The sequence below is a fragment of the Parus major genome, chromosome 9, assembly GCF_001522545.3.
Source record: "Parus major isolate Abel chromosome 9, Parus_major1.1, whole genome shotgun sequence".
Classification (NCBI taxonomy): Eukaryota; Metazoa; Chordata; class Aves; order Passeriformes; family Paridae; genus Parus; species Parus major.
In genome coordinates this window covers 8,010,965-8,036,058 of record NC_031778.1, presented here as the reverse complement: position 1 = coordinate 8,036,058, position 25,094 = coordinate 8,010,965, and the positions used below count along the sequence as shown (strand labels likewise).

The 25,094-nt window shown below is 41.2% G+C and overlaps 1 protein-coding gene across 1 annotated transcript; it reads right to left on the bottom strand.

The window, feature by feature from the left end:
• Positions 1–1,298: 1,298 nt before the first annotated feature.
• On the bottom strand, positions 1,299–25,088 carry MOGAT1 (monoacylglycerol O-acyltransferase 1). The gene is made up of 6 exons (XM_015637921.1): positions 24,923–25,088; positions 14,896–15,074; positions 14,284–14,485; positions 11,527–11,701; positions 7,893–8,092; positions 1,299–4,940 (listed from the first exon to the last, which is right to left on the bottom strand). The coding sequence occupies exons 1-6, from the start codon at positions 25,014–25,016 to the stop codon at positions 4,786–4,788; spliced, it is 1,005 nt and encodes a 334-aa protein (XP_015493407.1). The 5' UTR covers positions 25,017–25,088; the 3' UTR covers positions 1,299–4,785.
• Positions 25,089–25,094: the final 6 nt, after the last annotated feature.

The following is a 25,094-nucleotide window of genomic DNA, read 5'->3' as shown; positions in this document are numbered from 1 at the left end:
ATGGAAAGCAACATTAAAGGATATGGTTCCTCACCTATAGTTTTTAGTTTTTAGTTACTTTTATAATTGGATATATTTCTCAGCATATGACAAAGAAAATCTATTTCCTCTTTTTTTTTTTTTTTTTTTCCTCTCCTCATCCTTTTCTGCAGCTTTATTCTGTCTGTTAAACTGGGAAAATACAAGGGAAGTCTGGGATCTGCACTGTAGGCACTGTTTGAGCAGTTCAGCTGACATGAAATTGATGCCAACCTTAAGAAACCTCAGCTGAAATACTGTCTGCATCCCTCAGGCCACCCAACTGCCTTCAGAATCCACTACCTGGCTGAGGAGGTAACATCACTCACCTATCACAAGCAGTGGTGAGAAGGATGAGTGTTGCTGCAGCACCTTGGGAAGCATGAATGTCCAGTTCCTCTCCATTCCTTGTTTTCCTCCACTCCTTGCTTTACAGGTATAACTTGCTTTTTTTTTTTTGTATTTCAGCAAAACCAGGATGTAATGTTGATCCATTGATGAACCATGACACACCTCCAATTTACACATGTGCACACACATAATGGGGCTACTTCAAAACAATCCAAGGCCACTTTAAACCCATTTTTCCTCTTTATACTCTTCTGAGATGTAAGGTGGCATCATTCCATAAAAAAAGTATTAAGCTAGTAACAAAATACTGTTAGCTTTTGCCAGTCTTTGGAATTGATACTTGTCACTACAGCTGTTAATGCTGCATTAAGCATAGTTAAAAAAACCCCAAACAACCAAATTCCATTAAATACATCGCTGTTGCCAGGTGAGGGGTTTTCCTCTTCCCAAGAGACAAATGTAACCCATTTTTTACTCCAAGCAGCTGTTTACCTCCCCACTTCCTAGAGTGAAGGACAGCCTCTGTAGGGTAGTAGCCTTTCTAGGGTTTGGACTAAGATTTGGACTCATTCATGCAACTTTCACTTAAAATCCAAACTTTTCTTCAAAACTCCAAAAGCTGTTATTCCATCAGTTCCTCATAAGATTGCCCACCCTCCCATGTTCCAACATCCCTGCTGTGCCCCTTGGCACTGATTGAAGGCTGCTGCAGCCCAGCCCTTCCCTGCTGTGGGTCACTTCTTCCTCAGACCTTTTGGGACCCCATCAGGAACCTGGCTTCAGGCTCTCCTCAGGAGATTGCAGCAAGCAATCCATCCAGATTTCTCAGTGTGATACGAGCACAGCCTGACAGCCAGGCTAATGTGACCCCTTGAGTTCAGCCAGGATTCTCACCCAACAGCAGCAAATTCCAGTCAGCACAAGCCCACTTTGGTACAAACCTTTATTAGCTGACACCTCCTTGCCACAGCTATCATTGAAACAGCTGACATTCATATTTTACAGGTACCATAAAAAGTTACAAAGTGTAAACTATGCTGCGTAGTCCACAAAGTAAAAATACTCAGGAATGACTTTCTGTCAACAGAATTTGGCACAGAGGTGTTCACACACGAGGGAACAGGCATGTAATTCATCCTGAGCGTGTCAGGGAGGCAGTGTTTGCACGGTTTAGAGGCAGAGCTTCTCCTGTTGATGGATGGCTGGCTTCTCTGGGATTACCTGTGCCATTAAAAGGCACAAAGAGAAACACCCCACGAAGCAGGCCCCAGGCAGTGTGGCATCCTCACCAGGAATCTGAGTGCTGCCCAGTTCTTCCAGTTGCAGCTGTGGGAGGGTGTGTCACCATTCCTACCAGCTCCTTGCTCTGCTTTGTCCAGCATGAGCTGCAACTGGAGACTCTTGCTCCAACAAACATGGGCAGCTTCCTCGTGCCTGTAGCAGCGCTGGGATTGGTGCCTGTGGTAGCCAAAATGTGTCTGTGGCTGCCAGGGCTCTGGCCTTTAGGCTCAGGATTGTTTTACAGATCCACACACTAACACACAGGTCAATACCTTAGATGACACCATGTCTATCACATTTAGAGACAGAAGTTCTACTTTCAAGTAGTCCTGGGTGCACTAGACAATAATAAAAGGTACTTTGGAAGGACCATCATAAGCAATATGCAGTGGTAACTGAGCAACAATAAATATTTGAGTTGTTTGGAGATTCTGTTGTTGTTTTTTGTTGGGCTTTTTAGTTTTTGGTGTTTTTTACCATCTCCATTGTTACAAAACAATGACAATATCAGTAGCCATAACAACACAATCCCTACTTCTTCTTCCTAAGCCAGTTATGGATGGTACAGAGAGCCCACAGATAATTTCCTCATGGAATTCAGAGGAAAGCCTGTTTATAGGGTATCCTTTGGACCAGATATTGTCCCAAAATCAGTGTCCGCATATTCCCAAGAAATTTTGATTAATTTAATCAACAAAAAAAAATTGTTACTTTCCATCCTCAACCCAATGCTAATATTTTTTAAATTTACAGCCTGATTTTCTCTATGATTAAGGTAATGGAAAAAGAGCAGACTGAGAATGAGAGGAAATATCTCATTAGAGCAGATGATCTAGGAGAGAGCAGTCTGACATAGACTACAAATTCTTCTTTCATGAATAATCCTCACTGCTCATCAGGGCAGGCAATAAAGAGTCAAATTCAAAGGAAATTTCACATAGCTGACTAAGAAAAAGCAAGAGCTCAGGGGTCATCCGTCATTTGTACAATCCTCAGGACCCTGAGACCTCTTCCCAGGTAACAAACCTGCCATGCATGTCTGATCTCCCTAGAAACATGCCCTTTCCAGAGCTGAAACAGTCCTGATTTTAAGCTGATGTCAAACTTGCAAAACCACAGTTCTTCCTCTTCCCAAACCCTGCTCCTAAACCCCATTTTTGCTGAATGATAAGCCACCACTCAGTATTTTCCACGCATAGAGACCAGAGATCTCAGGCCAGGGAAAGGTGGGCAGAAAGTGAGGAAGCAAGATGCCTACACCACAGTGATCATCAGTGATCAGCAAAGGCGTGGAAAGGGAGGGCAAGCACACATGGTACCAAGCTCAGGTAGAGGTGGATTGTGGGCACATTGACAGCAGTCTGTCAGGGAAGAGGGGCTTCTTCAAGCACTGAAATTGCAGCCCTGGTTCCCAGAAAGATTGTGTCATTGTAGGGAAAATGAGAGCACGACTCAGTGTTGGCTCAGTGCTGTTTACATCCGGATGACAAATGGGCACTAGAAGGAAGAGCCCTCTTAAGGAAACCACCTTGTTGCTGGAGGGCTTTTTGAAGCACATATATCTGCTCTGTCTGGCAAATACTTGTTTGGCTTTGGGGTGTTGGTTCAGTTGGAGCTCAGTCCATTTCCACTCTTTTCTTTAAACACCTTCAAATTGCTAAGATATTTTCTTTCCAGAGTTCTGCCTTGTTCTCAAAGCCCCAGCTGTGTTTCTTCTAAGAGCCTACAGCCCATTGAATACACAAGGTGTCCAGTGTTGCTGTTCCTGGAGCACCTCAGAGCTCAACTGAGCCAACTGAAGATACCCAGGCTGCCTGACAAGCCCATGCATGACCTGTCAGAGCACCTAACTTATGTAATGTTTAGGCACCAAAACTGCTTAGAGCAGAGCAAACTCTTCACTAACATCAGATCTGCAAAGTCTGCAGGCAGACAAAAAGCATTTACAAATACAAGAATTTATCTCATAAAAATTCAGTAATATATTACAATTCTTCCCATGCACAATACTCTCCAAGACCTAGGTATTTCCACTGAAAATTAGTTTGGCTAAGATTTTTTTCTTTTCTCTTCTGAAGTGGATATCCACATTTAGGATAGAACTTTTCTCTAATTCAGGCACCTGGTTTATATACAATGCATCCTCTTAACCTGCTGCACCCTAGAGCTATGCTCACACTGCCTCGGCACTGCAGCTGTGTCACCCTGCAGCTTAACACACACTTCCCCACATCTGTCAGTGGGGAAAAAAAGGCATTATCAAGTACACTTTCCTTGGTGAAATTTCAGAACTGACTGAACAAATTTGGCTCCCTTTCCTTCTGCGCAAGTGCTTGACACAGGATCATTTTTAATTTGTACAGGATGAAGAGTTCACATGATTCCCTCACTTTTCCTGTTCTGTGCCTGCCATCTCTTCTGAAGCTGAAACTACCAAAGCTGCTTCATCTTCCAAACTTATGATCCAAAGCACAGATTGTCCAGAAAAGTCACATCATTCAGTGCTTCCCACCACCCAGCACACACATACACATAAAAATCTCAACACACTGTTCTCCAAACAGAAGGTTTGCTCTGCTCCATGACTTGGACAAACCATTTTTTCTAGTATCCTATTCAGGGCTGAAGGCTCCTATTTACTCTTGAATTCTCATGTAAGTGGTTTACAGTAGCCATCTGCTGAAATCATACACCTTCATTCCTGTGGAAAAGCAGCAGGGGTTTCTGACGTTCAGAGAACAATCTGATATCATGTTTGATAAATGCTGGTAAATCTCTCAATCTCTATATTGGGTTTATACTTCTGCTGCTGATCTCCTGCTGGGGCAATTTCCTATGCTCAAGCTGTGGGTAGGTACCATGGTGGTAAGAACATCTGTGTGGAGTCTCTCACTCACATTTCTGGCACAGATGAATGTAAAAGGACAACTCAAAATAGCACATCCCAATGATCCCCCCCCCCCCCCCCACTGCCCAAGAATAAGATAAAAATCAATAAATCATCTAATAATCCATTCTTAAAAGTATTCCTTATACAAGGATAATTACAGATTGCTAAATGTGGATTGCAAGAAAGACGTCTTTCAGCAGATACTGTTTCTTTGCATGAGATTCGGAATTACAAATTGTAATTTGCTACTCAAAGATGAGAGATTTATGTGCAGGGATGCCATAATTGCTTTTGTGTTCTTCAAATAATTTCTTTAGTTTCTGTAGATACAATGCATGTAGCTGATCAATCTCTTCAGTGGTGGGGTTCAAGTTCTGTTTTACAGGGATGGGGCTTCCCACTGTAAATCAAACACAAGAGCATTAGTGTCATCGATATCTCTTTTCAAGCAGAAGTGCTGTCCTTTCTGTAAGAGCTCCACCACAGCTCCCAGCCAGATGGCAGAATCACAGCACAATTTTCTTATCCTGGGGTCTCATCCTGCCTTTCACAAGCCCGAGTCCTGAGTCTGGTTTTTCACTTCCTTTTGCTCAAGTTCAGGTAAAATTAATTAAACCCCACCCCAGCATTTGTGTTTGGCAGCAAGAGAGTGAATGAGAAGAGAGATAAACTCTAACTTGAAGGAGCAGTTTACACTTCAAGATACAATCCTATGTGTTATGTGCTGTCTAAAAGTTCAACACAGTATTTAAAAAATACACTTTCTCACTGTCTTCTGATTTGAATAGTAAAACTACTCAGTGTGAGGAACTTGCTTAAGAGGACAGTGGTGCCCTCAACCACACAGTCACATGAACATGACTGAAGGAAATATTTATCTTCCAATTTGTTGAAAATGGATATCACTGCACCAGAAACATTGTTTGTAACCTCAGCCTAGGAAGGGGTACACATAAATACCCTAAACCCTGTGAGGTGTCTCTGAACCATCCACTGCCCACAAATGTCCCTGGAACCAAAATGTTATCCAGGCACTGTGCAAAAGCCTACTACCTGCAGGTGACTCCATGGGAATCCAGAGGGCAGCCTTCTCTTCCACAAACAGCTATGGCTAAAAAGTGGATTGCTAAGAGAAGTTTCCCATGATCTCAGTCTTTCCTGTGTTGTTCAATCACCATTTTTTGACAGCTGTTCTTGCATTGGAAGCACCAACACCTTAACAGACCCAACTGGGATTACAGAGGAAGTCTAGAAAAACAGAGAGCTAAAAGCACCCTCAGGAATTTTCCAAAGGCACCTGAAAATTCCTTTCAACAGATGTTGCCACTTCAGATTGGATGGTGATGACTAAAGGGAAGCCTAGCCAGAACCACAAAGAGCTGAGGCTACATTTTCCTGCTGCAGCTTCAGCTGCCACCAGCTCTCAGACCCTTTGTGGTGCTGAAACTCAGACTTTACATGGCTGGGGTGGGAACCCAGCCCTGCATTGAGCAATACCTTAGAGGGGTGTGAAATCAATATACAGACAATACAGGATTTCCAGAGGCAGGACAGGAAAGAGCAAACAGACCCCAAGCCCTTCCGCAACAGTCTCTTCTCCCAAGAGTGAAGATTTCTTGTGGGAATGAAAACTACACTCATCCCTCTAATATTATGTGCAGCTTTAAGGATCTTGCTTAATTTGATATTTTAGAGTTGTTTCTATTCCTGAAAAGAAGCAATAAAAAAAAAAAAAAAAGGAAAACCAAAAGTACTTCACTCATCAAGCCCCAAACACTCAAAGTTCACAGATCTTGGCTTAGCTGGATGGCTCTTGGATCCATGGCTCCTGAAGCAGGACTGAAATCACCCATACTTGGCCACGTTGGCAGCACAGCTGATCATCTCAGGTGAGCTCACTGTGGCTCTGCAGCTCTCAGGAGCTGAGCCAATGCTTTCAAAGCCATGTTGAGCCATACCAAGAGCACCCCACACACTTCAAAGGACACAGGGATGTTGTGATAGTTCTCAAACATGGGGGAAGAGACACAAAAGGCAAAGAACTTCGTGAGGTGTTACAGGTCCTGTTGCAAGACTCTGGTCTTGATTTGTAGAACTCCTGTGCTTTTGTTATGATGAAGAAATGCCTCAATGAGTAAGACATTTTAAGCTTCAGAACAGTCCTGGTGCCATCAGCCCCCCAAAAAAAAGCAGATTATAGATCTCATTCAATACATCTCATTCCAAAGCTTTGATAAACTCCTTGGCTTTAAAATAAGTGGCATTTTTAGCCTGCCTATGTATAATGCAGGTTTTAAAAATTAAATATTTTCAATATATTCAACTGCATGAACTGATAAAACACAGATCTGCTTGAAATTTCACATTAAAAGAGCTATGTTTTTGTCTTAAACATTTTTATTTGTTTCATACTATGATCAAATCAACCTCATATAAAGGGAGGGCCACCTTCAAAGTCCCTTGTGGAACACCAGAAAAGCTCAATTTTCTTTAGTTCACTCAGGTCAGAATCTGGTTAAAATGATTTATCAAAAAATTTACAGACAGACAACTATTGCCTTTGCATGAGACCCAGAATCACCTATTTTGAAAAGGTATGGTTGTCAATAGCACTTGTAAAACCATCAAAAATATGTTCAGTTCCACACTCCAGTGAGAGTAGATGAGCAGTAATGAAATCTTTTGGGGAAAAACACTCTCCCAAACTGCCTGGCATGCACACTCACAATTAAACATGACAGGCTCTTTCCAAGGGAAAAATCCAAGAGGGAAGGAAACACCTCTCAACCTGCAAAGCCATCCAGGTGGCAGCCTGCCCATGAGCACCACAATGCATCCTCTCCCTTTCCTCCTGCATCTCTCTCTCTCTGTCCTGAAGAGCATCAGGTCAGAACCACATAAGCACCTTCCAGTAGCCCTGCTCCAGAGCTCTCCTGGGGTGGCTGTGCATCAGCTGGAACATTCAACTGCTACTTCTCTGCAGAGCTAAGAAATTAAGGTTCTGGGTTTCTCACAAAACAACTGCAGCATCCAGAACCCACAGCAACTGCTACAGAGCTGTGGCAGCCCTCTCATAAAAACTGGACAACACTTGGATTTCTTTATGGACTGTCAAGGATAGAAACCTATGGATAACTGAGAATGAAGAGTAACATTTGGGCTGGGACAGAAAGGGGAAAGGGAGAAAAGAACTGCCCCCTTTAACTGGGAAGGACAGTAAACCTCACATACTTGTTTTACATGCACAGTAATCAATTATGTTAGGACAGATTTATAAATTTATAGATATTAGCAGCACACTGATGAATTTCAAAACATTTGCAAACACATTAGAAAAGGTGCAGGGACTTACCAACAGTATGAATAGGTTGCCTGTAAGGTATTAAGCCAAAACTGTACTGGAATACTCCTCTAGCATGAAATAGTGGTAAAGCAAAGCCCATTATCTTTTGCAACTTTTCCTGTACATTCCTGAGCCATGAACCCTTGGGGTTTGCAACTTGCTTGAATAGTTCATTTTCACCAAAGGAAAACACCGGGACCAGATGAGCCCTGTAAAACAAAGAGGACACTGAGAATTCTACATCAGCCTGCACTTACACTTCAATTCACATCAGCAGCATGGAAACAGTTTCACAACAACCAGCACAGAGAGTTTCAGCAGCTTTGGATTTCATCAGCAGTAGGCATTCAGCTCTTCTCATGTGCAGCAGCTTTTTGGATGCCTTGGCTGGTTGGTGTTTTAATAAAAGAGTAACTGGCACACAGCTAGCAACTTGCTTTTGGCAGTATTTAGTTGGTTGATACCTATTGCAATTTGTGACTGTTTGGAATTATGAAAATGAGTAATTGCACATATCATAAGTATGTCTTTATCCACCACTATTTCAGCAAGTCCACCTTTGTTCCACTACATTTTTTTTCCCTTGGCAAGCAAAGAAGCCTCATTGCTAACCTTCTAATGTTCCCAGCTGGATGGCATCAAAAACAGATCTTGGCTTTCCCTTGTCTTTTGACCGGAGTAATGCGTGCCCTTGATTTCAGCACAAAAACCATGATAAAAACCAGACACCCTCATAGACACGAGTGCAATGCCAAATTCCTCCTCTGCTGTCCAATTCCCAGTGAAACCCTGCTTCCTCTGGACTTCTTCAGAAACAGTAGCATTAATCCATTATTATCAGAGGTCACATCTTACCCACAGAAATTACATGAACCCACTTTGGCTCTTGCACAGACTAATGAATTCTCATTCAGTTCATGAATTGGCCTGGAAGGAAAGGCACTGACTAGCTCCTGGACAAACTATTTGAGTGGATAGAACCAGTGCAGCTGTCTTCAGCAGGTAAACCAATCATTGTATTTAAAACCTTGGCTGCAGTATGTTTTTTGATTAATGCTTAGTTTCATTAACTACTCTACAGAGTTTAGAGGAAAAAAAAAAAAAAAGCAGGGCAATCCTAAGCAGCCTCTGATTGATTCAGGGATGTTTTATTTTCTATACTTAAATCTCGGTTTCTGTATTTTAGTTCTATTCTGTTGGCACTAGACATTGTCAGAATGAATTTCTGCAGAGCTGTGAATGCCTGAGGAGGATGCACTAAGGACAGAGCTGGCTGGAAAACACTGTGGACAGTCAAAATCCACCTGTACAATTAAAAACAACTGCTTCAACAGCTTCTTTGGCCTGAGAACTCACACAGACTATCATTTCCACATACTATTCTGACTAGTGTCTGCTCAAAGTTTCTTTCTCCAGTGGATTTATCACCCTGCCACCTGTAAAAGAAATATCATAAAGCCTGGTGCTTACTGTGGCTGTGTAAACACTCTACTTTTTACTACAACACAAAGACAAACAGGAACATCTTGTGGTGCAATAGCTGTGGTGTCCTGACACTGTGGGATTTGTTTTAATCTAGTGAAGGCTTTTGCAAGATGCTATGTAGGAGGCTGAGACAGAAATAAGTAACTTACAATTGTGAAATTAAAGATAAGTTATCTGATTCATCATTTGTTTTGTGTCTTTAGGATTTCTTCACTTCATATCAGGTATTTGTACTACCTTGGACCAAACTGTATTTTGCAGAAGTGAAGAGGATTTTTGCTGACCTATTCAGGCCACATTTGACAAACTCCTAGCTGAGGAACACAGCTTTTCTGTGCTGGCAGCACAGGAGCCAGGGCCACAGAGCACAGCCCTCTGCACTGCCCCTTCCTTCCTGTGTTGGTATTTGCTGCTGCAGACCATGAGCACCAGGAATGTGTGCAGGCACTGGTGGCAGATGGGTCATCTCATCTCCATCTCATGAGCTTCCCTTGCCCTGTCATTTCCACTTGATTTGGAAATTTTCTTCCCATTGTGTTAAAAACAAGGCATCAAAACCAGAAGCGATGCTGAGTCTTTGGGCAAGAGCTCTGTTGGACTCACACTGGCCCACTGCCCTGCTGGGCAGATGAGAAGTCAGCATTCCTGTGCTTCACACAGAGGCAGGTTTTTGTGCTGGTGTTTGTAGGAATGACCTGGAGCCTGCTGGTTACAGAGACCATGTGGGTTGTGGCCCTCAGCCATTCTGGCAGAGGTAGGAACTGCCAGCCAGGGGAGGGCTCTAGACAGCCATGACCCTTTTAGAAAGACAAGGACCATCACTGGAGCTGAAGTAAGTAAAGGGGTAAAGGGGCCATTCCTGTGTTTTGTAAGTGTCCCACTCTTGCTGTTATGTGTTGGAGATACTTTTGAAATCAAGGTCATGAGAGGCACAGGTGTATCTGATTTCTCAATCCAAATCAATTTAGATGAGAGATAACCACCAACAACCATTGTGATATGATAGACCAGACATCTACCAACATACTCAGAAAAAAAAAGTACCTAATATTCTTCTAGTCTTTATGGTTACAACAAATAAAATCTAGTGACTGTTGAGGATTCCACTGAATTAATCAACAGTTGAGCAAAGATTGAGTAAAGACTCACTTAGGCAGTAAACTCTTAATTCAAATACACAAGACTTTTTTCTGGGTACAAATTAGATTAATATGTTACATTCCATCAGCAAACAAATTCTTTATGAGGATCCTAGTGATATGTATAAGAAACATCCTTAGAATTTTGGCACAGAACAGTTTCTAGAACAGTTTCTAGTTTTTTGCACTCTGTGTAAAAGCAGAGAGCTCCTCTTCTCAGAGACCGCCTTTTCTCCAGTTAATAGCTTAAAAAACTCTTACAGATTTCTCAAAACTAGTATATTTTTCTCATTGCTTCACATGACAATGTATAATCCTGGGAGCTGTCCAGAAAGTATAGCCAGAACAAATCATTGGTTTCAATATTTCTAATACACAAACCATCTACACCAGACCAGAACAAATACAATAGCTTTGTGTAAATCACTCAAAAGATACTGATACCATCTCTGTTTAATTACATACTGATGGCTGCTTGATTGTAAAAAGTTACCTAGTTTTTCTTGAGATTTTCACCAAAAATTCCCAGGAATTTAGTTTTGCAAATGGCAACCTTCAAAAGAGAGTCTTTAGAATAACAGTGAAAACAAATCTTCCTAGACCATAATTTTCAGTGATTTAATGAAACAGGGCCTGGCTATCCAATTTGTTTGTTTGCTTAAAATCATAAAAAATTTCTACCTTAATGTGTGTGTCTTCAATTTACAGAACAGAAAGAATGTCTGCACTACTCAGAAAACCAGCCAAGATTTGCTAATATTGTTTCATAATTCTTACTCTTTGCAAGAAACAATTGAAATAAAACAAGATATGCTAATAACACCTACTGTTACAAATTATGAAAGTCAAAGGGAGTTTTCAACACTCCCAGATTGGATTTAGGTGGACAGACTGGCTCCTGTGCCAGACATTTGCACATTCTTAGACACTTAGGCTCTTTCAAATTCTCTAATTTTATATAATATGAACTATATTTAAGAATCAATCTGCATTCGAAGCATGCTTTATGGAAGACCTACCCATGTTTCAGGGCCATTTTAATAAAGCCTTTCCTCTTGAGGATGTTCAAGGTCAGGCTTCCAGGATGTGCATTCAGAGATTCCTCTGCTCCTCCAATCACAATGACGGATGCATGGCCACCTCCTTCATTGTTCAGCACGTGTGAGACACTTTCCTTGGATGCAGAAACCATTCCTTCAGGAGGAAACATTTTAAGAGTGACCACTGGATCTTCATGCACAAGTTCAGTGGAATTTAAGAATATTTTTAAATATAGAAATGATGTTTCAAAATTATAACAGCACAGAACAGGTTTCAAAGGTTTGTATTCAACCTCCTCACTCTGCAATAGATTGTGTTTTGGGCATGTGCTTTGATTTCACACTGATGATTTCAATGCTGTTGCCTATTGCAAGAGTTTTGAGTTCTTCAGGGTGTGCTCTTCTGGCAACTTAACTCCCCCTCAGAGAGACTCTGTGCCCAAGAGCAGAGGAGGTGAATGGCAGCAGATACAGCAGACACTGCTGAGAGGCAGCAGCTAAAGCCGTACAGCAGGTGCATATAAACACAGGCACAGAGGGGTTAACAGAATATACAGAGGACTTGTTAACTCACACATGGAGCTGCAGTGCCAAGCAGACCCCTCCATTCTTTTCAAAGCTATAAAGCAGCAGTTCCATCTAAGGCAATGGCATGACATCATTAGAAGAAGCAGAAAAGACTCATTTCTACCATTCCTAATAGCTGCATCAGCTCATTCTCTATTAACCAAGCCCAGGCATTCATCTATATTTATGCTAAAACAGTAGATTATATGAAGCTTTTCTGGTACTCCTGCTGATCCAGATACTTCTAATCAGAGGCACACTGCTGTACAAGACTTTATTATCTCCTTAGGTCTTGCTCTGGACTCGGTGCTTTGAAAAATCCCTTTTCCAACAGATATGCACCTCCTCTTTCAAAAGTTCCTTTTCTTTCTTGCCCTAAGTTTTATTTCAAAGGTTTATAGTGGTCCCATTTACCCAGAAGCTGTGTTTAATTACACTGTGTTGAATTAATATAATCTAAGTGACAATTTAGAGATCAAGTCTAGTTTATGTTGTTGGTTTTACAGAACTGAACTTTTGGATGTGCTGCTCCCTGCTTGGTCTTTTTTCTAATAGGGACATTACAACGTGGATTATAAGAATGTTGTGAGAGAGGGAAGATGACTGGGATCTTCATTTGAGAGCTGGCCACCAAGAGGAATAGCTTGCAACTGGAGCAAGTCCAGACATCAGTAAAAAGCTACATCCATTTGCCACATATGCTTTCACAGTCACCGCTACTCTGAAAATGCAGCTGACCTGAGACTCACAAGTAACTTAAGTGATGCTCATTCATGTCAGCATGCATTTTCCCTGGAAAGGAAAGCAGAAGCTGCTGCCTTTCCCCAGGACAAATGTGCCTCCTGCTGAAGCTGAGCTGTCAGGCTGCACACAGGGCAATGCTCTGTGCAGCCCGGGAGTGACGCAGCTGTGCTGCCAGAGGCAACAACTGCACGCTTTAGACAGGCAGAAAAAGACTGGGAAATGAAACATTGTGCCAGGAGCATGGCTTTCAGGACATGGAAGATTTTGCAATTGTTTTGTGATTTGACTGGTGACCTGTAATACACCAAAGGTCCCCTCTCATTTATCAGCTGCATACCTGTGAAAACAGAGCTCCAGTGCTGGCTATTCTTTAGTGTTTTTTACTGCAGTCATTACTCATTCTGCAGGTAAATATTTGTTCCCATGGGTCAAGATGCCAAAAACATGTAAATCTGACTTCCAGACAATGATTAAAAGACAGTGTTTAAAATTGCAATGTTCTACCATTGCCAATCTCTTGTTTAGCAATAAAGAACACCCTCAGAAATTATATTTGCATGGAAAGGCATTCTCTGATATGTTGAAGTATGCACAGATAAGTAAATCTGATATTATTCTGGGCAACATCCTAGACATGTTTCTGTGAATGAAGCAGTGGAACAGCTTCTCTGAGATTGCAGTGTTTGTGTTGCAGTCATGAATAAAGTTAAAACTCTGCCTGCCAGACTTAGTTTGGTGTATTAGAACATGCTTAAATGCTGTAGTTGAGTGAATTTAAGTAAAATAACTCCTGTATTAAACCACTGGAGGGGAGCACTGGTGCTTATTTCATTCTTCTCATTTTTCTGTTCCACCAACTTGATTGCTCGTTATTTTTTTCTTTTATTACTGTAGTACCCATCATGAATATCACCCCTTTTTGACAAATGCTTCTCAGAACAGAGCAAAAAACTCTTTAGTTTACATCTCAATTAAAATGACACAAATTTGCAACATGGGATTTCAATGAGAAGCAGGTAATTAAGTTCTGAGTATAAAGATTTTTGTAATGTGTAAGATTAAGCCCTCCAGGTAAGAGATTAGCCTGAATTTGTTTTACATGTGCCTGCTAAATAAAATTACAAATTATTATGTCCTTCTCTTTTTGTACATAATGGATACTCAAGACTGCTGTCTGATAGCTCAAAGGAAAATCAAAAATTTCTTTTCAGAAAACAACAACTCAGTGATATAGTTTATAAAACAATTAATAAAACCCTCCAAAATTTTTTGCCACAACAGTTCATCATAAAATAGAGGTTTAATTTAGCACCAACACTACTCCTTCTGAAATTACTTACCATATATAAGTAGAGGAATAGGCTCTACATTAGTAACAGAAGCTAAAAGATGGAACAACAGCTGAGACATTCTGCTTTTACCTACCAGCACACATTATGTATTCTCTGAAGAAGGGACAGCCAAACCAGATGGGCATGATATGGAGATATGGAGTAAGCCCAGGAAATAAATTTTTGAAATGAGATTCGGTGCAAAAGTTTCCAAAGGCTCCAGCTACCAGGACCCCATGAGGGTGAAAGCCAAGTAAGTAGTTGTGATTTGGGTTCAGGTCTGAAGTTTTTATAAGCTGAAAAATAGAGTCAGTGGTGGGCATTATAATATTTACCTCAAAAACAACAGTCATGGAGATTGCACATTGACAGGACATAGAAGAGATGACAGTGAATTTCCTTCTGAGCACTTAAAACTACTGTCCTGCTTTACAGATAAACACAGCTTAAATAGGTGTGTCAGGATACCATTTAGACACCATTTACAGTCTAGCATTTACTGTCCTGAAGCACTACCTTGTCACCCAACAGTCCAATGAGAAAACCAGGCCCTGTCCCTTTTGTCACTAAATCTCAGATTTCCCATGCTACAGAAAGAAGTTAAGTTCACCCTGGATTGACTATTAGAATTTTAGCAAAGATAAGTCTTAGATGTGTGCCCATGCTTATGGCTATTCAAACTGTTTGTGAGAAACCTTTCACTCACATGAATGGGAAAGTATTCTCTGAAGTACTTCCAGACAGTCCAGCTTCTGACCCACTGGGACCGTCTGCCCCCAGCACATGGTGTTTCCCAGTCGAGGTAAAGCCACAGCAGGTACAGAACAGCAAGGAACCAGAAGTTGCCCAGGATCAGGATCACAAAGAATCCACAGCAAAACTCTGCTACAAGAGACAAAAAGTAAAAGCATAGCAAGCGTTAATCACATCTGTGGCCTTTTAAGACCTGGATGCCCAGCCCTGATATAATTTTTATAAATTATCATTAAAAATGATAATTTTTACAGATTTACACAAAATGCACACAAATTGAACTCAGCTTATTCAACATTGTGTTGTTACAGTGAAGGTGAAACATCGCAAGGATGTATCACCTCCATCTATTATTTCTTCCTCTACTGCATAACTGGATGTTTGGTAGAGAGCATCTGGTTTACCTAAGGCAAAATAAAAGGAGACAGCAAGGGCTAACAAGGATGTAATGCTTCAGGGAGTGAGAAGAAAAGAAAGCTGGGTAAGGAAAGAAGGGAAAGGAAGCCATGGCAACATCTCCTCTAATTACAGGGATGTTGGGTAATAATTTTCTCTTTCTCAGCTTCACTATCTATAATATGGGGATGGTAGTTCTACTCCCAGCCAAAAGTGCTGGGCCAAGGAGATGCACTAGACAAGACCAAAACATGGAAAGGTCCCACTTCAGCCACTTAACACATCAGTCAATGGAGAAGTTCAGCACTGCTGTGGAGGCACAATAGCAGGCAAGTCCTGATACTTTCAAACCCAATTAAGTTGAAATTGTAACATCCTGCTACAATAGTGATACAAAAGTATTGTATTATACACAACTCAAGGAGCAAGAAAAAGCTGTTTGGTTAAATATAATGCGTTACTTGTGGCTCAGCCTTGAAATAATTACTGAGGGAAATCCTATGGAAACTTTACGTTTATAGAACTTGCAGAATTTTAGTCTTGCAGCGTGTTGAGCAGCCCTGCTCTGAGATGTCTGAGGAGTAGGAGCTGCTGCTCTCTGCCCTGTGGTACCCCTGCAGCAGCCTGCTTGCTCTGCCACCTCCTGAACAAACCCCATCAGGCTCATGGATCAGATGCTGAAGTCCAGGTTGCAAGGGAGCCAGGGCTTTAGCATCATAGACATATACAAGCAAAACAGAACCTAGTTCTCAGTGGAAGACTCAATGGGCAGAGTTGCAGGAACCCAGTGTTTGTCAGGGATATTTTAACAATGCAGAAGAAGTACTTTATGTCTCACAATTGTGTGGCCTTCATGAGGGCAATATCCTGTGAAGTCCTAGAAGAAGTTACACCAGTGAAACATACTGAACTAAATACACCACTAAATAGAGCACACTTTAAAAGAAACAACAGAAGTACTTCAGGCAATAATTTGGCTCACACAATGCAAAATATTATCAGAGTAAGCAGATGAACCAAGAGTAAAACCCACTCATCCTAGTTCAGATCACCTTCATTCAGGAGAGATATTACTTGGGTGTTGAAAAGTCAGTAGATTCCCTAGAATAAGCAAATTTCAAGCTGAGATCTCAACTTGGTCTACAGGCAGACTTGCATTTCCTCCAGTCTGAATATTTACTTTTTCTGTACTTTAACCAACTTGCTCCTGTGCCTAGTTTGACTGTGCCTTCAAAATAAAATTGGATATCTTGTCTAGAAGGGGATGAACATTTCCAGCAGGAATATGTGCAGAAAAATATAGAATTGCATTTGCTCTGAGTAAGGGAGAAGGAAATGACCATAAAGAAAAGCAGGAGCAGGATAAAATCTACCATTTTCAAGGATACTCCATTCTTCAGTACTGAAGTTCACTGCTTCCTCCTCAACAAGCAGCTCCAGTCTTGCTCAGAAAAGCATTTGAGTAAAAGCTCTTGAAAAACACCACAGTTAACTGAGGCCCACAGACCCCCAAAGTCAATGTGGAAAACTCACAAGAACTGAAACAAGTTCTAAGGAACATCATTAGTGGAGAAGAAGTAACATAGGTGAAATATGACACTCAGTTTCTCAGGGAATCCCACTCTAGCACCACTCCAAAATAGGGCACAGAAATCTATCGAGGAAAAGTCATTACCTGTTTCTTGAAGAAGAGATCTTTAAATCACAGAAATTTCTAGGAAATTATAATATGGACAGGACACCAAGGTTCCTGGTTTAAGTTTGAACAAGTATGAGAAGTTGGTTTTTTTTCTAGCTGCTATAAATCAATTAATCTGCTATGCAAAAATTAGAAAGTATTTATATTTCCTACCCTTCCTTTCAGAAGCACTTTCCACTTAACAGAGAATCAATCACATGGCTTTTTAAACACAGAATCACATGGCTGGCTTTTTACTCTCAGTTTGCTAGCAAACAGCTGAAAAGAGCTTTGTAGCCAAGCATCCTTGCTGTGAGAGCTAATTACATCAACAGTGAAAAGGCCCAGACAGCAGTACCCAATCCTATGCAGATAAACACACACCAGATCAACAAACTGCTGCTCTGCTTTAGCTAGGACACCTTCCTGAGTGCACACAAGGTGTGGGGAGGTAAGTGTGCTGTTAGCACTTCCTAAGGGGAGCACAGTATCCTGTAGGACTAAGATGATTAGTGCATTTCCAATGAGACATGTGAGGCAAATTCCTTTTACCATACCTCCTCATTATTTCAAGGAATTAGCAGTCTGCAAGATGATGAGCTCCCCTTAGGATGACTCAAACCCAATGAGCCTATAAACACAAACCTGATGTTTTCTCCCTCAGACAAGACAGTGAGTAAATAAATAACAACCATTTTAGCTAAATACATAAACAAGTTCCAGGCAAAAGGTGAATAACTTGGGATTTGTCATTCTACAGCATCATTGTGTCCTTGGATGTAGCCCCAGTATACGTCCTAAGTGTAATTTTTTGGTTGAACTTGAATTAGAGCTTTGAAAAATCTCTCTGTATATATATATTGGATTTTGGGGATGGGTGAGGGGAAAGGAGGAAATATAGATTAAAAGACAAATCACTGGCATGGAACTCTGAACACTGGGTTTGTGAATCAATGTTGGTGTGTCACTTCTCCTCCATTTCCTATTTACAACATATGGATACTCATATTTGGCAACAAATGGATGAAAACCACTCTGTGTAGTGTTAGCTACCAGCACTGAAAGCCATCCTGCCCAATGATGTTTGTACACCTGATTCTTCAAACATTAATCAGGCTCTAAGCTTGCAGCTGGGGGCACCAAATTTATAAAATAGTTAAATACCAGAGATAGGAAGCAGGAAAAGTGCACAGGTTAAATCTGGAAATTGGAAGCTTCAAAGTCATTTGGAGTTACTAAGGCATCAAAAATGTTTCATTAACATCAGTTGTGAAAGCCACAAATGCAAGATTGTTCCTAGGAGAGAGGGCTCCCATTCTGCTCAGAGCAGTCATGGACAGCATGCCTGGGCAGTGCAGGTGTGACCCTGGTGCCAGGGGTGCTGGTCTCACCCCAAGCAGCACTACCGGCTCTCTGCAGTGATCCAAAAACTCTGCAAAGGAGCTCACTCTGAAACCTCAGGACAGCTCTGAACTCTGAGCTGGTTCCTGCCATGTCCCACATACATTTAGCAAAGCTTTCTCTAAACACATGATGCTGCTCTGTCTTAAATGAGCTGGAGATGTTCAGAATTCAGCAATTTGAACCTCATTCCACCAAGGACATGGTAAAAAAACCCCATCTTTATCCCCCTAGGAAATACACAGATGCAGAAGTGATTCTTAGTATTGCCCCTCCTGGGGCTTTAGGAGTATGTGTGTGTGCCAATACACACTGCAAGGTGAAAAGCTCATTTCTTACATCTGTGGACACAGGGGAAAAACAAAAACCAAAAAGGAAAATGACATTCTTCAACAACCATGTTGATGTATGTACAACAACAGTGCTGTTCCCATCCTTAGTTTTCAGAGCAGCAATGTCTCTGAGCTAGGTTGGGAACAGAACTTTGGAGGGAACACAGAACAATTGTACCATGATGTTTTCATCCCTAATGAATATCTGCTCCTCGCTATCATTCCTCAAGCTACCACTGATCAGTGGATTTTGGCATTAAAACAAATTTCCTCACTTACAGAATACTTTCATGCAGAAAAAGGAATTAATCAGCCTTAATTTTTGAAAATATTCCCCAAATTATTTATATATATCATGAAGAAAAGGACAGAAATTCAAATGAAGGAACATCTACAGTAAATGGACTCCAATATTCCCAGCAAAATAAGACCTGAGACAATAGGCAATATCTGAGAATAGGCAGCCTGCCAAGGCAGTAGTAAGCAAGTTCATGCCTCTGCAGAATATTGCTCTGCAGATTTACATAGAAAGCCTTTTTAAAAGAAAATGGAGACATAATGTTAGTCCTGTCCTGTTTAAAGCCTACTGCTCTGCAATTCTGTCAATGAATTTCCACCAGTAACACAGGAACCCACTGACACTTTTTATCCATAGCAGATAAGGACTCCCCAGAAAAAAGAAAAAAAGGTGGGAGTTTATTTAAACTGACTGCACTGGAAAACTGTTGTCATCCCCAGGAATTTAGTAGCCATGGCCAGAACTGAGGTGGTTGGGCAGCCAGAATTTTTTGGATATGGGTCAGTCTCCTGTGAAGTTATTGGTTACAATTAGAGTCACAAAGATACCTGAGCATTCCTACCAAGGAAGCTGTATCTCAACAGTGCTGTGATAGCAAACACAAACCCTCAGCTTTAGAGGCCTGTTTTTGCTGAAATTTGGTTCCAAGTTCCCAAGACCTTCCACTGGCAAATACTGATAAACTAGAGATATAGAGCATTACACACAACTGACTTGGAGGTAGAGTGGCCTGGGTACCATAAATCCCCAAGTTACTAATTGCCAAATACCAAGACAGCATGCCAAATTTAGTCTACATATTTCCCATTTCTTTTCTTTCTCCTTAGGCATTCACAGTCACTTATTTTCACATAGAGGTTGTCAAGCTAGGGTCTCTGGCCTGACACAGAGACATTTTTTCTCATTATTTTTGAGAGATACAAACAAATATGCATAGACACATGGTTAAATTCCCTCCCTAAGATGTAGGTAACAGAGGCAGCATTCCTAGAAATACTAGTCAGTAAGTATCCTGCTATTCTCTGTGATCACACTTTAGTCCCTACCCATAGGCCACCAATAAACTTCACAGATAAATGAGCACAGAGTGACAAAAACAAGTAGAAATACCAGCCAGCTTGCTTAGGGAAGGCTCTTGGAGTTTAGCTGAGTTTTCCTAAAGCATCAAAAGAGTTTTTTTAAAAAAGACTTTGAGAAAAACAAAACCATATTAGTTATCCAGCTGTAGCTGATGAATTAAATCAGCACCAGAGAATAAAACATCATGACATGTTTGTAGAACAGGTTAATATTTGCTTTAGCACATTACACTGACACCTTCTTTCTCAACACAGAAATCACTTATTATTCCAGCAGCAATCTCTCACTCTGTGGGAAATGTTTCATCATTTCTATTCTTTTGGGGAAGCCAGATCCACAGCTCAAAACTGTGTCCAGCAAGTTCAATTAACAGACTGCTTCATCCTACATGCACAGAAGTTTAATCACTAGAGAACAGGATGTAGTTTAATATATACCAATGTCTTCAGCATATTATTTTGTGGTTTTGTGCATCTATTAAAGCATACCTTATGTTATATACTGATTTTGAATTATTAAGGGTTTCACAAACAAATACAGGGTTGTCTGCATAACAGTCACTTCCTAAACCCCCAGTGAGGAGACCAGGGACACTGCTGGGCCCCAAAAGTGGGCCTAAAAAGATGCACCATTCTCACTGACCATCATCTTTTCTCAGAGAGGAACCCTGGTATCCCTGCTGGAGGGTTAAACTCTCATTTCCCTCTCTCTTTGTCTGGCCCAAGACTCCACCACTCCAAGCAAGTTGCTCAGTTTTGCATTTGATTTTGTACATGCTCAAACCCCACATGCAAAAGCTCCATTTTCACATCAGGGGCACAGAAGTTAGCAGGAGCACATAGCTCACCTTCCAGCTTTACTTACTTCAAAAACGTTGTCATTTGATTTGTGTACATTAGAGAGAAAGGAAAACAAAAGGCTGAAGCACTGGGAAAGCAGCACTTCAACCAAATCTGACTGATTTTTCTTTGTTTTAATGGTTTTGCCTTTAAATGAACCCTTTGATCTACCTCCTACCTGGGTGCTACTCACCTGATACAAACTGAACCTCGCTGACAGATGTGCAGTACTGAGGCACACAGCTCACACACACCAAGGATTAATGCCCACTGCTGTGTGCTGTGTGAGAAACAGAAAATCTACCCCTGTTCCCAATAGGAGGATATCAGACATAATGGCAAATGCAGCAAAATTAATTCAAAGTTCTTTAGAAAACTATTTCCAAGCTCAAAAACAAAGATTTCCTGCAAACACCAGGCACATCCACTGCATTAATTGACAGTGACAATTTCTTTAGTGCACATGAACCTGTGATACAAAAATGGAGGTTATGTAACCTCTTTGCTTTGTCAGTCCAGCAGCACTTAGAGGCTTGGAGATTTTATTTCTCCTGGTGTCTTTCTGCCTGGGGTTGTGTTGGACAATGGCACAGAGAGATCACACAGGCAGCACACAGCCTCACAGGCAGACATGGTGTGGGTGTTGCACGAGCTCGGAACAGGCCACACCTGGCCCAGGATTGTCAGCCCCTGGCCAAGAGAACAAATCTCTAATAACTGTAATTACAGGCATAAAATTACCATCTGTAAAAATTGTCTGGTTTGGCCTTTTATAAAGTAGATACTACAACACTGCAAAACTTAATGTCTTTGCTGTTTCAGCAATTAACACTAAAGGCTTGACATTATGCTTCAGCCTGAAGCTGCTTTGGATTTGTGCTTAATACGGTGAGAAACAGCAAGACTTTAGCATTTGCCAGTTTTCAGTTTTAACAGCTTTAGTTTTCTAGACTCAAGATTGATAACACTTGTCTTTCAAAAGACAATTAAAACACTTTTCTCTTTCATGGAACTTATACCCAAACTTTTCTGGTCTGCTGTACTCGGAAAACATAAGATAGAAACCCACATGGCATTTTCAGCCAACACACGGTGGGAATCTGTTAATGGGCTTTTCTCTCATCTAATCCAGAAACTCTCACATACACAGCCCAGTGTTTCAGAACTTATTTTTGCTTCTGGTGTCATGCCCCTGGATAATGAACAGGCAAATCACTGTTACAATGAAAACTTGTCTTTTCCCTTTGAGGGTGAACTTTGGCAGCTTGCAGCACAGAACAAGGAAGCACAGGAACTTACAGCCAGAATTTTAAAGAGGTTCCTTTTGTATATAATGAAATTCTGTGCACATCTGTACAGCTTTTTTGAGACAGAGGCATGTTTACTCTGCCTACGCTGCACAGCAGAGGCAATGGATCTGGAGTACAGATCCAGCCCAAGCTGCTACACTGCACGAAGAAGCAGAACTTTGCTTGTACCAGGCTGCTGCTGCCATTTTTTCAGTATTTGTAGACTGATTCACTCTTTCTACAGTCGGGATGAGATTTAGCCTTCAACAACTACTTCATATCTATATATCAGGCCAGCTTGTGAGTCTCACAAGTAAGAGGGCATTTTCAATCATCAATTCCACAGTGTCAGAAAACCATGCAGCATTATAACAAAGCAAGCCTGGAGAGCAAGGGCTTTTTACATTTTTCAAGATAAAACCAACAGTCCTCTATCCAAGTCACAATGTTCATTCTACGTTGTAATAGGCTCATATTCCCCTTACAGCTTACTCAGTGTGCAAAATCACTTTTTAATGCATCTCTCACCAGATTTGAAGAATATCACTGACCAATTCAGCTTTTGTCATTCAGGACACTAATTTTCAGAGTTCCCTTACTTGATCTGTTAGTCCTGTAGTTCATTTTACTAAGCTATGGCACGTTACAACATACCTAGATGGACAACTTTAGCAGCTAAGCCAGTACCCAATTATTCACTGCTCTGAACAGAATCCCTCTATCTATATTATGAATCATTAGTTGTCATAGGGTATTATCTGTTCAAGTTTTCACATGCAGATATGTAACACAAGACAGACAATCAAGATTGTGCTTGGCATAAACTAGTTCCAGACACACATAAACCCCCAAAGAACAACTAAACCTCCAGCCTATTCTGTGATGAACTCACACAGTATTTCACTTGTCCTGAGGCATCTCCTCCCTGATTTGAAAGTGTCACTACTGAATCCAAAGCTTACAAACAAACAACAGCTGTTCAGGAGAAAAAAAACAAAACCAAAAACTGAAAAATCCAGACATGGGGCACTCAAGAACATCAGAAACCAGCCCATTTCTCACCGCTTCAAGTTATTTAGGGTTTATCCACCTGAATTTTCCTGCAGCTAAGTGAAACTTTTTGGCCAGATCACTGGCTGCCCTATCACTGAAAGTGTCTGCCTACGAAATGACAAGGTCACCTTGGTCAGCTCTAAAGATAAACATCCCCATGGTGCACAAGCAGATAATTATTATTAGAATCAAATTGTTAATCAAGCATTCTTGCAAATCCATTTTTTTATGATCACATGGACTCACTATACTCAACATAACCAGCCATAAGACCATTTCCAAGTTGATTTTCCTTGACATTCCCAGGCAGTGCCAGCTGCAGATGACAGTTCCCTACTTCACCCACTAAACTACAAAGAGGGGATTTTCTGCATCCCAATCACTTCTAGTAAGCACAGGAAGATGTGGTTTTCTGCAGCAGTATTGCTACATTAGGGGGAAAAAAAGTTTTCTTCCACTGCCCCTGAACTTCCACTGCTTTATGAGACTGAAATAATGGCTCATGCCAAAACCTAATTCAATAACAGAAAATTAAAAGTACAGACTACTTACAATGTAGCCACAAACATAAACTTTTTATCATTTAACTACATATAATCTGGAGGTAACAGAACATCTGCTGATTATTCTGTGAAGATGCTTCATACCTCCATACTTCCCCCAAATCTTTCATGTGTGGGCTAACCTAAAAAAAAAAAAATAAATCTGAAAGACATCAGACCCTCTGAAGGATAATATATTTGCAAGACATACAAGGAAGATATGTGCCCATCCTTTTCTCCTTGTAAATCCTGGAGCATAGATGATCATGAAGTGTTCCAGCATTTCCAATAATACACAGGTGGCTCTGTACCTCAGAACAGACTGCTCAATAACCACTTCCCAATTTATACAATCCAAGGATTTAGTCTCATAGAGTTAAGGCTTATCTTACCTTATCAAGTGATTTGTTTCATCGAATTTGAGATACCTACCCATGTGAATTGGATTTTCTGCTGTGAATAGGTACTTAGTAATAGGTGTCTATTAAGATATTAGGAACATTAATTATAGAGGAATAATCAGTGGAAAAAGATTACCAAGTAGAATTAGCAACACTTTCATAAAGCCAGTGAGGATATTTTTCCTATATTTATAGAAGTGTCTGCATTTGAGTCAATTCACTGACAATGCCCATTAATTTTCATTACCTTGTTAAATGAGAATTTTATTGAACTACAGCATATAAAGTTATTGTACGAAATTACCAATGAAAACAGCATTAGTCATGTACCAGACTTGGTCACGTTCAATAAAAAAGTTGCTGTCAGAAACCTGCTGGGGGTCTCAAGGAGGAGCTACAGACATTAGCTTTTTAAGATCATATTTGAAGAAGAACCCGTAGAAAGAAATAGACCCCCCCAAAAAAGAGGAAAAGCCATCCAAAGCTTTCAGGGAAGAAAGAAGTGCGATGCTCTTGCCCGCCCGGGGATCTGCTCCCCCCGGCCGCCTCTGCACCCACGTGGAGCCGCGGGCTGGCACCGACCGATGCCCACGGGTAACGCCGGTCACCGAAAAAGCCGCTTCTCGCCCTTTTCTCTCTGGGGCAGGGGCAGGGAGGAGGAAGGCTGTTACCCAGCAGGAGGAATGAGAAGATCCACTGCAGCACGGCGACTGTCTGGATCCTCCTCTTTAGAGGGATATTGATGGGTGCAAACTCGACCTTCATGCTGTCAGAGAGCACCGCGGGAGGCGCGGACCTGCCGGCTCCGGCTCCGGCTCCAGCCGCCGCACCTGCCCGCTGCGC

What these genes read in the sequence shown, in the direction of transcription:
- MOGAT1 (XM_015637921.1), bottom strand. Translation starts at nt 25,016, where the DNA reads ATGAAGGTCGAGTTTGCACCCATCAATATCCCTCTAAAGAGGAGGATC. An exon ending in CTTCTCATTCCTCCTGCTGG is followed by an intron (nt 15,075 to 24,922) that starts GTAACAGCCTTC and finishes TGTCTCTTGTAG; the next exon opens with CAGAGTTTTGCTGTGGATTC. An exon ending in AAAATGGCCCTGAAACATGG is followed by an intron (nt 8,093 to 11,526) that starts GTAGGTCTTCCA and finishes TTTGTTTTACAG; the next exon opens with GGCTCATCTGGTCCCGGTGT.